Source organism: Chrysemys picta, chromosome 7 (genome assembly GCF_011386835.1).
Source record: "Chrysemys picta bellii isolate R12L10 chromosome 7, ASM1138683v2, whole genome shotgun sequence".
In the NCBI taxonomy this organism is placed as follows: Eukaryota; Metazoa; Chordata; order Testudines; family Emydidae; genus Chrysemys; species Chrysemys picta.
In genome coordinates, this window is record NC_088797.1 from 53652287 (window position 1) to 53664668 (window position 12382).

At 44.6% G+C, this 12382-nt stretch overlaps 1 protein-coding gene across 12 annotated transcripts in view; it reads right to left on the bottom strand.

Moving 5' to 3' along the window:
* Positions 1-12382, bottom strand: part of EMC3 (ER membrane protein complex subunit 3) — a 38215-nt gene that overhangs the window by 25647 nt on the left and 186 nt on the right. For 7 of the 12 annotated variants that reach the window (XM_065553210.1, XM_065553207.1, XM_042850056.2 and 4 more), the window contains exons 2-5: positions 7833-8001; positions 6410-6467; positions 4423-4516; positions 1948-2052 (exon numbers count right to left, since the gene is read on the bottom strand). In XM_065553210.1, coding sequence (XP_065409282.1) covers positions 1948-2052; positions 4423-4516; positions 6410-6467; positions 7833-7987 — 412 coding nt within the window. In that variant the 5' untranslated portion in view covers positions 7988-8001. Of the gene's footprint in view, positions 1-1947; positions 2053-4422; positions 4517-6409; positions 6468-7832; positions 8002-9191; positions 9241-11665; positions 11846-12382 lie in introns of those variants that run through there. The other 5 variants (XM_065553206.1, XM_065553204.1, XM_065553212.1 and 2 more) reach the window with 5 other exon arrangements.

Genomic DNA, 12382 nt, shown 5'->3' on the forward strand with positions numbered 1-12382 from the left:
TCACAAGTAGAGGAACTTCATTAAAATATTCCCAACTGGGTCTCTTTTACAGCCTGCTGCCATTATAAGTTTCCCTTCTAGTGAGAATGGTATGGTAGATCTCAAATCAATGAAGGCTACACTCAGAAAGACCTCAAGACTTCTGGAATATGCTGCTCAAACAGTTTCACCTTTGATTCTGCTGCTTGTCCCGCCCTTCTCACATTTATCTCCAGACTTCTTCTCCTTGTCCAGATCTATTCGGCCCCCAACAATCTTCTATTCATTGAACTTTTTGAAACTTTGCACTTTTAGAGAGAGGTAAGGGATTGACTGTGTGTACACAAATTCGCAGAGGGACAACAGGGTTGAGGTCTTATTTCTCACTCTATTTTATTTATTTAAAAACATTTTTGCTGTTAACAAGCATATTATCTTTCGAGATGCAAATCCACAGTTTGAGAACTGCAAAACTAAGCATCTCTGATAGTGCTTAATCTAGAAGATACCAAGTCCCATTGGGTAGATAGAAAGATAACCATAAATAATCTATACAGAAGCCCCTGGAACCCATAAGATTGAGTCCCTAAATCCATGAACTATTTGAACTAATTTACAAAACTTTTCTTAAATATTACATCAATATATTTTCATACTACAGAATTAGAATTTATAGTCCCTATTCTACGATGAGATCTTTGAGCTATAATGTATCTTTAGATGCATTTTTGAGGAAAAAAATTATTTATTTTTAAATCCACCCGGCCAGTAGGACAGAGTGATGCAACATTATGAACCAAGCATTGTAAAAGTACCTCTGCACATTGCACAAACACTACTTTATGCCTCTCTCCAATTTGTAAATGAAGACATGCTTTCCAGCTCTGACTACTCTGCTTTACGCCATCTGTATTTGGGGACAGGACACTTGGCCCTGAGAAGAGGGCTCTGGAGGGATTTCTCAGCTGGAAGCAGATAACATAAGAATTGGCCATACTGGGTCAGACCAAAGGTCCACCTAGCCCAATATCCTGTCTTCTGACAAGGGCCAATGCCAGGTGCTTCAGAGGGAATGAAAAGAATAGGTAATCATCAAGTGATCCATCTCCTGTTGCCCATTCCCAGCTTCTGGCAAAACAGAGGCTAAGGACACCATCCCTGCCCATTCTGGCTAATAACCATTGATGGACCTATCCTCCATGAATTTATCTAGTTCTTTTTTGAATCCTTGGCCCTCACAACATCATCTGATTTCCACAGGTTGACTGAGTTGTAGGAAGAAAATTTCCTTTTGTTAGTTTTAAAACTGCTGCCTATTAATTTCATTTGGTGACCCCTAGTTCTTGTGTTATGAGAAGGAGTAAATAACACTTCCTTACTTTCTCCACACCAATCATGATTTCATAGAAGTCTATCATATTCCCCCACTTAGTCATCTCTTTTCCAAGCTGAAAAGTCCCAGTCTTCTTCTTCTCTCCTCATATGGAAGCTGTTCCATGCCCCTAATAATTTTTGTTGCCCTTTCCTGTACCTTTTCCAAGTCCCAATATATCTTTTTTGAGATGGGGTGACTGCATCTGCATGCAGTATTCAAGATGTAGGCGTACCACTGTCTTATCTGTCCTTCTCTTAATGATTCCCAACATTCTCTTAGCTTTTCTGACTGCTGCTGCACATTGAGTGGATATTTTCAGAGAACTATCCAGGATGACTTCAAGATTTTTCTTGAGTGGTAACAGCTAATTTAGCATTATTTTATGTGTAGTTATTATTATTGAGGGTAGGTGTGGAGATTCTGCATTCCCTTTCCATTTGGTCAAGAGGGGAGAAATTTGCTGTGCCTCTTTAGAGCCAGGATCACACTCATTTCACTCCACTAGCTCAGCCCATGCTTAGGCGGAGGTAGCAAGGCTCTGATGGGGCCTAATGCCTGCAGGCAACCATTGCATATTGCTCCATTACACTTACTTGTTACAAATCCCGAGAACGTCATGTTGATCCAACCGCCAATGAGGATCATGGGTAGAACATTGGTTACATTCCCTTTCATCATATCTGTCAGCATAGTAGGATCTATCGGGTACAGATTAAACACAGAACATTAAGCACAGATTACATGCTGCCTTCCCAGATGTTTTCTCTCAGCCTACCTTTCTGACATGTAAAAGAAAACAATGTAAGAGGTCACTTAGCTTGACTGAAAAAGTGGGTTGTATCAATGAGTGAAGGAGAGGTTAATCATGATGACAATACCCCCACCTAGGTCTTATATAGTGCTTTTCATAAGTAGATCTCAAAGCGCTTTACAAAGGAGGGCAATAGCACACAGTGTTAATAAAGTGGTGTCACAACATCTATGCAATCCATTACATTGACCTGAAATGGGGGCACACAGCAAGACAGAGTCCAGGGTTCTGAATTCACAGTATTGACAAGAATGCTGTCTCCTGCAAGCTTCTTAGGACAGAACTCTACCTGCATCTCAGCAGAGCTCAGAGGTTTCCTCTGAAAAATTTCAGCTTGGCTAGGAAGTTAGAAAGGCAAATTGTTTCCCCACTGGGTGCTGGAGCCAACTTCTAGTTGACCCTAACCCCAGTTGACTTCAGGAGGGCTGCATGAGTGGCAGAATTAAATTTAGCTTTTCCCTTTTGTTGCACCCACCTCCCCAAGCCTTGTGGACATTGGCGTTGAACTCTAGCCTGGGCTAAAGTCACAAACTGTCCCAAAAGGGGAAAGATGGCAAAAAGGCCACAACCGATAAGCATGCTATAGAAAATTATTGTTGAAAGAAAGCCGAGACAAAGATGGTGAGAGCTGGGTTTGTCAGGACTAACGCCTTGTCTATACATGGAGTATAACAAAAGGTGTCAATGTAAACCAATTTAGTTGAACTGGTGCAAACCTGTAGGTGGACACGGATTTAAATTTAGCTTAAGTCAATTAGGAACAGGTTTTATGCTAAGCTGAAATAAGAGTGGCCACACAGGGATGCAATTGAAACAAGTTTATCTGTAGCCAAGGCCTAAAAGGACAGGTGATTAAGGACTGCCTGGCTTCTGTTATGGTAAGAGACCAGCACCATTTTAAGATAACAGAAGTGACAATACATGGATCAGTGAAAACTTGTTTTTACTGGCCATTTTTGATTGGACAAAGCTGCCCTCCCTTTGGACCACTGCTTTTCTGAAGAGCATTTGACAATATAGTTAGAGTGTAGGGTAGCAGGAAGCATATAACAGCTGTCACCACCAAATGTGGGATTGACTGATTTGTCATCACATAACTGGGCCTTTTTCTAATCGTGAAAGATGCTGTGACTGAATGAGATGAGGCAAGGAAACCAGGTAGCGTCCCCATTTCCACTCCTGTGTCATGAGCAGGAAACATAGGGCTCCTGCTCACACCCACTCACCCTGTCAATTTCCTTCCTCCCTCCCATTCCTCCTGCCTCTTTTCCTTTCTTATTAGAAATCTGACTTAAGCTTGGTTTACACTTATTTAGTTCTGCTGACATAACTTTTCAGTCAAGGGTGTGAAAATCCACCCCCTGACTAAAAACCCTTTGCTGCCAAAACCCTCAGCTTAGATGCAGAGATGTTGATGGCAGAGTGCTTCTGTCGAGGTAGTTAACATTGTGCAGGAATGTAGTGTTCCTACACCAACAGAAAAACTCCTGCTGGTGTAGGCCACAGCTACACTACACTAGGGCCTACACCAAAACTGCTATGCTGACAGAGGTTTCATAGTGTAGACATACCCTCAGCCAGCTAGGATAGTTTTAACCTTGAAACACTTTGCTGTGACAAATCTGATAGGCCAATAATTATTTCCAAGTACCTCTGCTCTGTGTAGCTCAAAAGCTCTCACCAATAGAAGTTGGTCCAATAAAAGCTATTACCTCACCTACCTTTTCTCTCTAGTATCCTGGGACCAACATGGCTACAACAACACTGCACAAAACTAACAATAGCCATTTTCAGAGACATTCAGCAGGTCTGCCAGGGCAGACAAGACTTGACATTCCTGATTATTCTAAGGTTAAAAACAAGCAGGGGGAAAAAACCCCAAATGCTTACATCTTATTCATTTAAAGCAACAAAAAAGCACATAAGGCCAGTTTTTCAATTTTTTGCAGTTTACCTTTTGAAGATGGTAACCCCTAAAAGATTCTACCCAAGCTTCTTGGCCTCACTTCAGCAGGGGTGGAGGATATAGGTGAGGGGATTAGAGGTCAGCAAGTGACAAGGCAACAAAAAATACCAACACTTGTGAGCCCCATGCAATTGCTTGTAGACCCTAGCCAAACCAACATCTTGTTACTATTCTTATTACTTTGTTTATATTTTAAGAGGGGGAAATAAAAACAATAAATTACAAGAGAGCTAGAGCCTTGTCAAGAAAGTGCTTGCGTAGAATGTCTTTTTCAATGATCTCTTAACATACCTGTCATTGGAGAAGGGGGCACTACCTTCCTTTTTGTTTTTTTAAAAAATCCATCCTCTGGGTTATTGAAGAAATACTTCCGTGTCAGGAAAGACTGTAAACAAAAGGAACAGCAAATTCTAACCAGGCTGGGAACCAGACAAGTGCAACCAAGTGTACAAACAGCAGAATTCCTCTCCAGTGTTCAGGATGCATGCTTGTCATTTTTACCTTTTTCATATCTCCTCCTTCCTCTCCTGCAGAGATGCACTAAACCTGCCAGGTTTTATAGACTTTAAAGCTGGAAGGGACCATCCTAATCATCTGGAGTGACTTCCTGTACAGTGCAGGCCACAGAACCTCGTCCACACCCCTCCTGTAATAGACCCCTAGCCTCTGGCTGAATTACTGAAGTTCTCCAAATCATGATTTAAGGACTTCAATTTACAGAGAATCCACCATTTACATTATTTTAAACCTGGAAGTGCCTGTGGCCCATGCTGCAGAGGAAGACAAAAACCTGCCAGGACCTCTGCCAAACCTTCCCAACCCCAGATATGGTGATCAGTTAGATCTTGAGCATTTTAGCAAGACCCAACAGCCAGACACCTGGGAAAGAATTCTCTGTAGTAACTCAGAGGCCTCCCCAACTAGTGTCCCATCACTGGCCAGTGGGGATATTTGCTACTAGCAGTCACTGTAGGAAGTTTCATCAGACCATCCCCTCCGTAAGCTTATCAAGTTCAGCCTTGAAACCAGTTGGGTTTTTTCCCTGGATCCCAGTAATTTCAATAACTGATTTGTATTTGGACAGAGCTTCTATCTCTAAAATTCTCTCTGAGGCATCCACATCTCAAACATTATTGACTGTTTCATGCACACAACCCATTTGCTCCCAAGGAGACTTACACCTTTCTAAGACTTACACCTTTCTACATTTCTTTTTCTCTCTCCAAGATGGTTTCCCACCATTCTCTGAAGCTGAGAACAAACTATTTATATTTTGAAAGCAATTAAATCACCGCTGATGGTGAATGTTTGGTCCTAGTTGGGATCAATCCGCCCATGTCCTGTGACCTCTTGCAGAGTTCCACATTACTGCTTTTCTTTTTAAACATGTAACATTTTACATACAATGACCACATGAATCTTACTACAAGAACCTTAGCTACTTTAGGAACTGCCTGACATTTGAGCACACGTCTCAATTTTAACAATGAATTAATACTATTTTCTGCACTTAATATTTGAAAAAAATTTGGGGGTCATGGTGGATAATCAGCTGAACATGAGATCCCAGTGCGACGCTTTGGCCAAAAAGGCTAATGCGATCCTTAGATGCATCAACAGCAAAATCTTGAGTAGGAGCAGAGAGATTTTGACTTCTGTATTTGGCACTGGTGGAATCCTGTGTCCAGTGCTAGTGCCCACAATTCAACAAGGATGTTGATAAATTGGAGAGGGTTCAGAAGAGCCATGAAAATGATTAAAGGATTAGAATACAGTGGTACACTCAAGGAGATCAATCTATTTAGCCAACAAAGTGAAGATTAAGGAATGACTTGATTACAGTCTATTGGTACTTACATAGGGAACAAATATTTGATACCAGGCTCTTCAATCAATTTTTTCTCTAGGAGAGAAAAGATATAAAAGCGCCCAATGGCAGGAAGTTGAAACAAGACAAATTGATGCTGGAAATAAGGGGTAAAATTTTGATGGTGAAAGTAATTAACCACTGGAACAACTTACCAATGGTCATGGTGGATTCTCCATCACTGATCGTTTTAAAATAATGATTGGATGTTTTTCTAGATGTGCTCTAGGAATTATTTTCAGGGGAGGGTTCTGTGACTTGTGTTATACAGAAGGCAAGACTACATGACCACATTGGTCCCTTCTGGCTTAGGAATTTATAAATCTATGTTCATTTGTTATCATTTTCTCTATACAGCTTTCATAAAAAGACTACTGCAATTCAAACATGCAGCTTCACACATGCACATACCTGTTTTGGAATGTATTTTCCATTTTCTCTGAGGACTCTGCTTCGAATTAGGACTTGGCTTAAAAAAAAAAAACATTATTGCAGGAATATCTAAGATCAATATTAGAGAACAGTAGAAATGAGGGCTGCAAGTGAGCTGTATGCAAACAACATGGTGGACAGTAATTGAGCTGAGAGGCTGACTCAGCAACATCTACCATACAAATATAAAGACACCTTCCTATTAATGGAAACTCATTTCAAGAGTAGTAATTTTCACAATTTGGAGCATCTCACTCATAAATCAGGATGGGTGAGGAATAAGAAGGTCACCTCTTCCTCCTCCATCCAGATTGGGAAAAGATTTCCTCAGAGGAGGACAAATTAAGTTCTATCAGATACTGTATATGTACCCTTTGGAATGACATTTAGACTCCATGAAGCTGCTTCATGGATTTTTGGGCCTTCTTTAAGCAGAATTCTCTGACAGATAATAGCAGCTTCTTCTAGGCCTAAAGGCAATTTTTATAGGAAAACCAAAAATATGTCTAGCATTAAATAGACTTGAGTCACCAAAATCTTTACTGTCCCAACTTAAACAAGATTTAATAGGAAATGCATTTTGCAAAGCAGCAGGAGAATCAGTGTAACTTTTTACACATAAGAATAGACTCCTCAGTTAGCCCCAGTCTTCATTAAGAGGAAGCAGTGATACTGTAGGTAAATCAACTGCAAAATTAGTACCCAATGAAAAAAAAATAGTTGCAGCTCAAGATGAGATCCAACCATGACTAGGGACAGCCAGATTAAAAAAAAAAAAAAAAAGTAAATGAACATAATGAATGAATACTCCCTCTCTCATAAGGGAGAGTTCTCCAGCCCGTTTTAAGAACTCCTTCCAACAAAGGCGTCTTTCCACCCTTTTACAGCAGGATAATTGAGCTTACATAGAAATTATTCACATAGATCAGGTCTTTGGTTCATCTAGTTCAATACCCTGTTTCCATTGTGGCCAGTGACAGAAACTTGGGAACCAAGGGAATTTTTTCCAGAATGTTAATGAAATCCTCAGATGCTATATGACAAGCACCACAGAAAAGTCCATGAGAAAACTAATACATAATAGGATTTGAATAGTACAGTAAATATGGCCTAGGGCCACACAGTGAATAAGGAAAAGAAATATTGAATAGCTGTTCATTCAGTAAGCTCTATCCATCAAGCTCATTCCCTGAGATAGGGGTCCAGTGGAAAAATGTGATCATGTAATTAGAAATGGTATCATATTACATACAGACAAGGAGTCCAAATTAAGCTTGCACATGCAACTTTAATTCTGGTATTTCCTTACTTTTGATTGCTTGACTTTGCCAACTTAATGTTCTTTTATACTAGCTTTATTAGAAAGACCGTAGGAAAACTTGGGGGGTACTTGTTAACTTACCTGTCAGACACTTGTTCCCTAGTGAGCTTTTTGTCACTTTGGAGCAAGATGGACACGTAGTGACGAATCATCCCAACAAAGAATGTTATGAAAACAATTGGAAGAACTACCCATAACCGGATATTGGAGTCCAGCAGCAGCTCTGGTTCGCTCATCTTTAGAGTAGATTCTAGTAAACAAAATGGACCTGATTATGCATTACACCCAGAAGGCATGTAAGCACTTTCCACTCATGAAGGGTGCATCTTCATTCAGAAAAATGGTGTGTTCTGAAATTGGATTTGCTAGCATGTGGTGACTAACAGCAGGTACCTCATGATTTGGCTCATAATTGTTTTCAATTTTGTGAAATTGGCTTCTTTAAGGCACAGGACTTCATTCTGTTTGCACATTATAAATGTGATCAAGTCATGATGACTTGTACCTAAGCTACCATTTTTAGTGATCCATTCCCTCTTCATCTATTAGGACAGAGAACCCAACTCCCTCCCCGGCCCAACAACCACCTACTGCACTGTCTAATAAAGAATTACCCTGTGTCGGCTGCAACACTTTTCTATGTACAGTGTTTAGAAATTCCAGTGATGGTTCAGCACTGGCAGCATCAGACCTCCAGTATATGCTACTCAAACTGAAGTCCCACATGATCACAGTTGTTTCCCCTCTATACATTACAGTAGTTCCAATTCCTCTTGTTTGTTATCCAGGCTTTTAACACTAGTGTATAGGCAATTCAATCATTTTTTCTCTTCACATCCATTGGTTTCTTGATTAATTTTGTTTCAACATCTCAAATTTGTGCTGAGTGCTCATATCTTCCCTCATTTTACCCTCTCTTGCTATTAGTTTAACCCCCTGACCCGACTACTCTGGTCAGCCTGTCCCTGAAGAGATTAGGCCACCTTCTACGGAGGTGGAGGCCCTCCAAACTACACAGCCCCTCTTCCCAGAGAAAGAGGACCAATGTTCCACACAACCCAAACCCTCCACTGTACACTAGTTATGTAGACAGTGGTTCACAGCTAGAATCTTCTGTCTTCCTTCGCTTGTAGGACAGGAAGGAGCTTGGAAAAGGTTGCTTGAACATTCTTTTTCAGCATGCTTCTGAGTTCCCTGAAATCATATCTGTGAGCTATTCATTGACACAGCGTCATTAATGCCAATTTGAACAATCACCCATAGCTCCTAGCCCACTAACTTCAGAATTGTGTCCAGCACACAGCTTGACTCCTGCCGAATGTTCTTTTGATTCTTGTGAGGACTGAGTCTCCAGCAAGGATCATCACCTTCCCTGGACAGTTGACGACTGCTAACACCCAATTAGAACTACAGACTCACTTGTCTTAACTGGGATTTTACCTGATGTTAGTCACCCTGTGCTTGATAAGCCGAGTTATGAATACAACAATTTTCCTAGTGATGACAAGGACGAAGAGCATCACAAATTACCAATCCATTACATGCAAGAACGGAAGTTAAAGCAACAGTAGCAGTGGGGAACTGCTTGATCCTCGGGGTTGGTGTGTGTGTGGGCACCATGCCCCATTTCCCTCGTGCCAGCGCTCATCACTTCTTCTGTCCCCTGCCCAGCAAAGATATCCCAGCCCCTCCCGACCTGACAACCACCTACTGCCCCCTCCCCAGCACAGACACTCCAGCCCAACAACCGCCTGCTGCCCCCTGCCCAGCACAGAGACCGCAGTCTCCTCCCAGGCCCAATAACCACGTACTGCCCCCTGCCCAGTTCAGAGATGCAAGCCCCCTCCCATGAACGACACGTGCCTACTCCCCCCTGCCCGACACAGAGACCCCAGTACCTTCCTTGGCCTGACAGTCACCTACTGCCCCTTGCCCAGCACAGAGTCCTCAGTTCACTCCCTGGCCTGACATCCACCTGCTGCCCCATGCCCAGCACAGAGACCCCCAAGCTGCCTCCAAGGCCCGACATTTGCCTGCTGCTCCCTACCCAGCACAGAGACCCCAGCCATCTCCCGCCCTCAGCCCAGCAGAGAGACCCCAGCTACCTCCCCGACCTGACAAACACCTGCTGCCCCCTATCCGGTAAAGAGACTCCAACCCCCTTCCCGGCCCAACAGCCACCTACTGCCCCCTACCCAGCACAGAGGACTCAACCCTCTCGCCGCCTGCTGCTCCATGCCCAGCACGGAGACACCAACCACCTCCCTGGCCCGACATCCGCTTGCTGCTCACTACACAGTGCAAAAACAACAAGGAGTCTGGTGGCACCTTAAAGACTAACAGATTTATTTGGGCATAAGCTTTCGTGAGTAAAAACCTCACTTCTTCGGATGCATAGAGTGAAAGTTACAGATGCAGGCTATAATGCTATAATGCCTGCATCTGTAACTTTCACTCTATGCATCCGAAGAAGTGAGGTTTTTACTCACGAAAGCTTATGCCCAAATAAATCTGTTAGTCTTTAAGGTGCCACCAGACTCCTTGTTGTTTTTGTAGATACAGACTAACACGGCTACCCCCTGATACTTTACACAGTGCAGTAACCCCAACCCCCTCCCTGCCTCCAGCCCTCATCCCAGCAGAGAGACCCCAGCTCCCTCCCTGGCCTGACAGGCACCTACTGCCCACTGCCCAGCACTGAGACCCCAGCCCCCTCCCTGGCCCGACAGCTGCCATTCTACCCTGTGCCTGGCACGGAGACCCCAGCCCCCTCCCAAGCGTGACAACCACCTACTGCCCCCGCCAGGCACAGAGACCCCAGACCCGACCCTGGCCTGATGGCTGCCCCCAGTCTAGCACAGAAACCCCAGACCCGACCCTGGTCTGATGGCTGCCCCCAGTCTGGCACAGAAACCCCAGCCCCCTCCCCAGCCCGACAGTCAGCTACTGCCCTGTGGCCGGTCCAGAGACCCCAGCCCCCTCCCTGGCCCGACAGTCACCTAGTGCCCCCAGTCCAACACAGAGACCCTGTGACATTCTGTACCTCGGAAGAACACCCAGTGCCCCCATGTTCATCCTTATAATATGATTGTGTGGTATCTAATGCTAAGTTTGTCATGTCAGGTGTCTTTGGAAGGCTCATGATGTACTGAGCATTGTTGTTATAGTAATTGTTATAGTAATGTTATAGGTTGTAATTTTATGTATATAGTTATGAGGCTGAAAATGTGTCCTCATAGCTTAAAGCAAGCCCAGGCAAAAACTCTCCAGAAGCAGAGGGGCAGCTCACACCTCATCAGGGCATGTATGGGACAAACCCAGCCCAGCCTCACAGGAACAAAGGACACTGGCCTAGGCAACAACAAAGGATCTGTTGGACTCTTGAGGGAGTCACCCTCCCTTCCTTTGGTCAGTTTGGGAATGCGATGAGGTAATGCTCACTTGACTCTGAAGGGGGGTGTGGGGCAAAGCCAGAAGGGAAGAAAGGACATGATAAAAAGGGAGAGACGTTTGCCATGCCCTTCCTCTCTCTTCCACCTCCATCTACAGACATCACCACCAAGCAACTGAAGCGCTGATCAAAGGGGAGAGCCTGACTGAAGGGCAACCAGCCAGCCTGTGGTGAGACGCATCTAAGTTTGTAAGGGGATTGAAAGTGTTAAACTCAGCTTAGAATGCATTTTGCTTTTATTTCATTTGACCAAATCTGACTACTTGTGCGTTGATTTATAATCACTTAAAATCTGTTTTTCATAGTTAATAAATTTGTTTGTTTATTCTATCTGAAGCAGTGCGTTTGGTTTGAAGCATGTCAGAGGCCTGGTCCCCACTAAGCCCCCACTTCGGACTAAGGTACGCAAATTCAGCTACGTTAATAACGTAGCTGAATTCGAAGTACCTTAGTCCGAACTTACCGCGGGTCCAGACGCGGCAGGGAGGCTCTCCCGTCAATGCTGCGTACTCCTCTCGCCGAGCTGGAGTACCGGCGTCGACGGCGACCACTTCCGGGATCGATCCCAGAACATCGATTGCCTGCCGCCGGACCCTCCGGTAAGTGAAGACGTACCCAGAGACTCCCTCTTGGGATAACAAGCCTGGTACATAAATTGCCGAATTCATATAAGCTTGCAGCGTCCAGTGGGCATAACTGGATACTACAAGACGGAGGTTCCTAGGGTTGTGTCTGGGACCAGAGATATTAGCTAGTGTCATTCGGTTGTAAGGAGGCTGTGCATGAACAGCCCAGGAGTGGGGGTTCTCACAGCAGAGCAGGGTAAGGCTGGCTCCCAGAGCCACGGATTGGGGTGACCTAGCAGATCACCAGTCCAGATAACACCAGAGGGGAAGTCGTCACAGACCTCAGCCCCCTCCCCGGCCCGACAGCCGCCTGCTGGCCCATGCCAGGCACACAGACCACAGCGCCCTCCCCGGCCCGCCTGCTGCCGCCTCCCCGGCACAGAGACCTCAGCCCCCGCCCCGCCCCGCCCCGCCCCGGCCCGACAGCAGCCTACTGCCCCATGCCCGGCACAGAGACCTCAGCGCCCTCCCCAGCCTAACAGCCGCCTGCTGCCCCCTGCCCGGCACAGAGACCCCCAGCGCCCTCTCTAGCCCGACAGCCGCCTGCTGCCCCA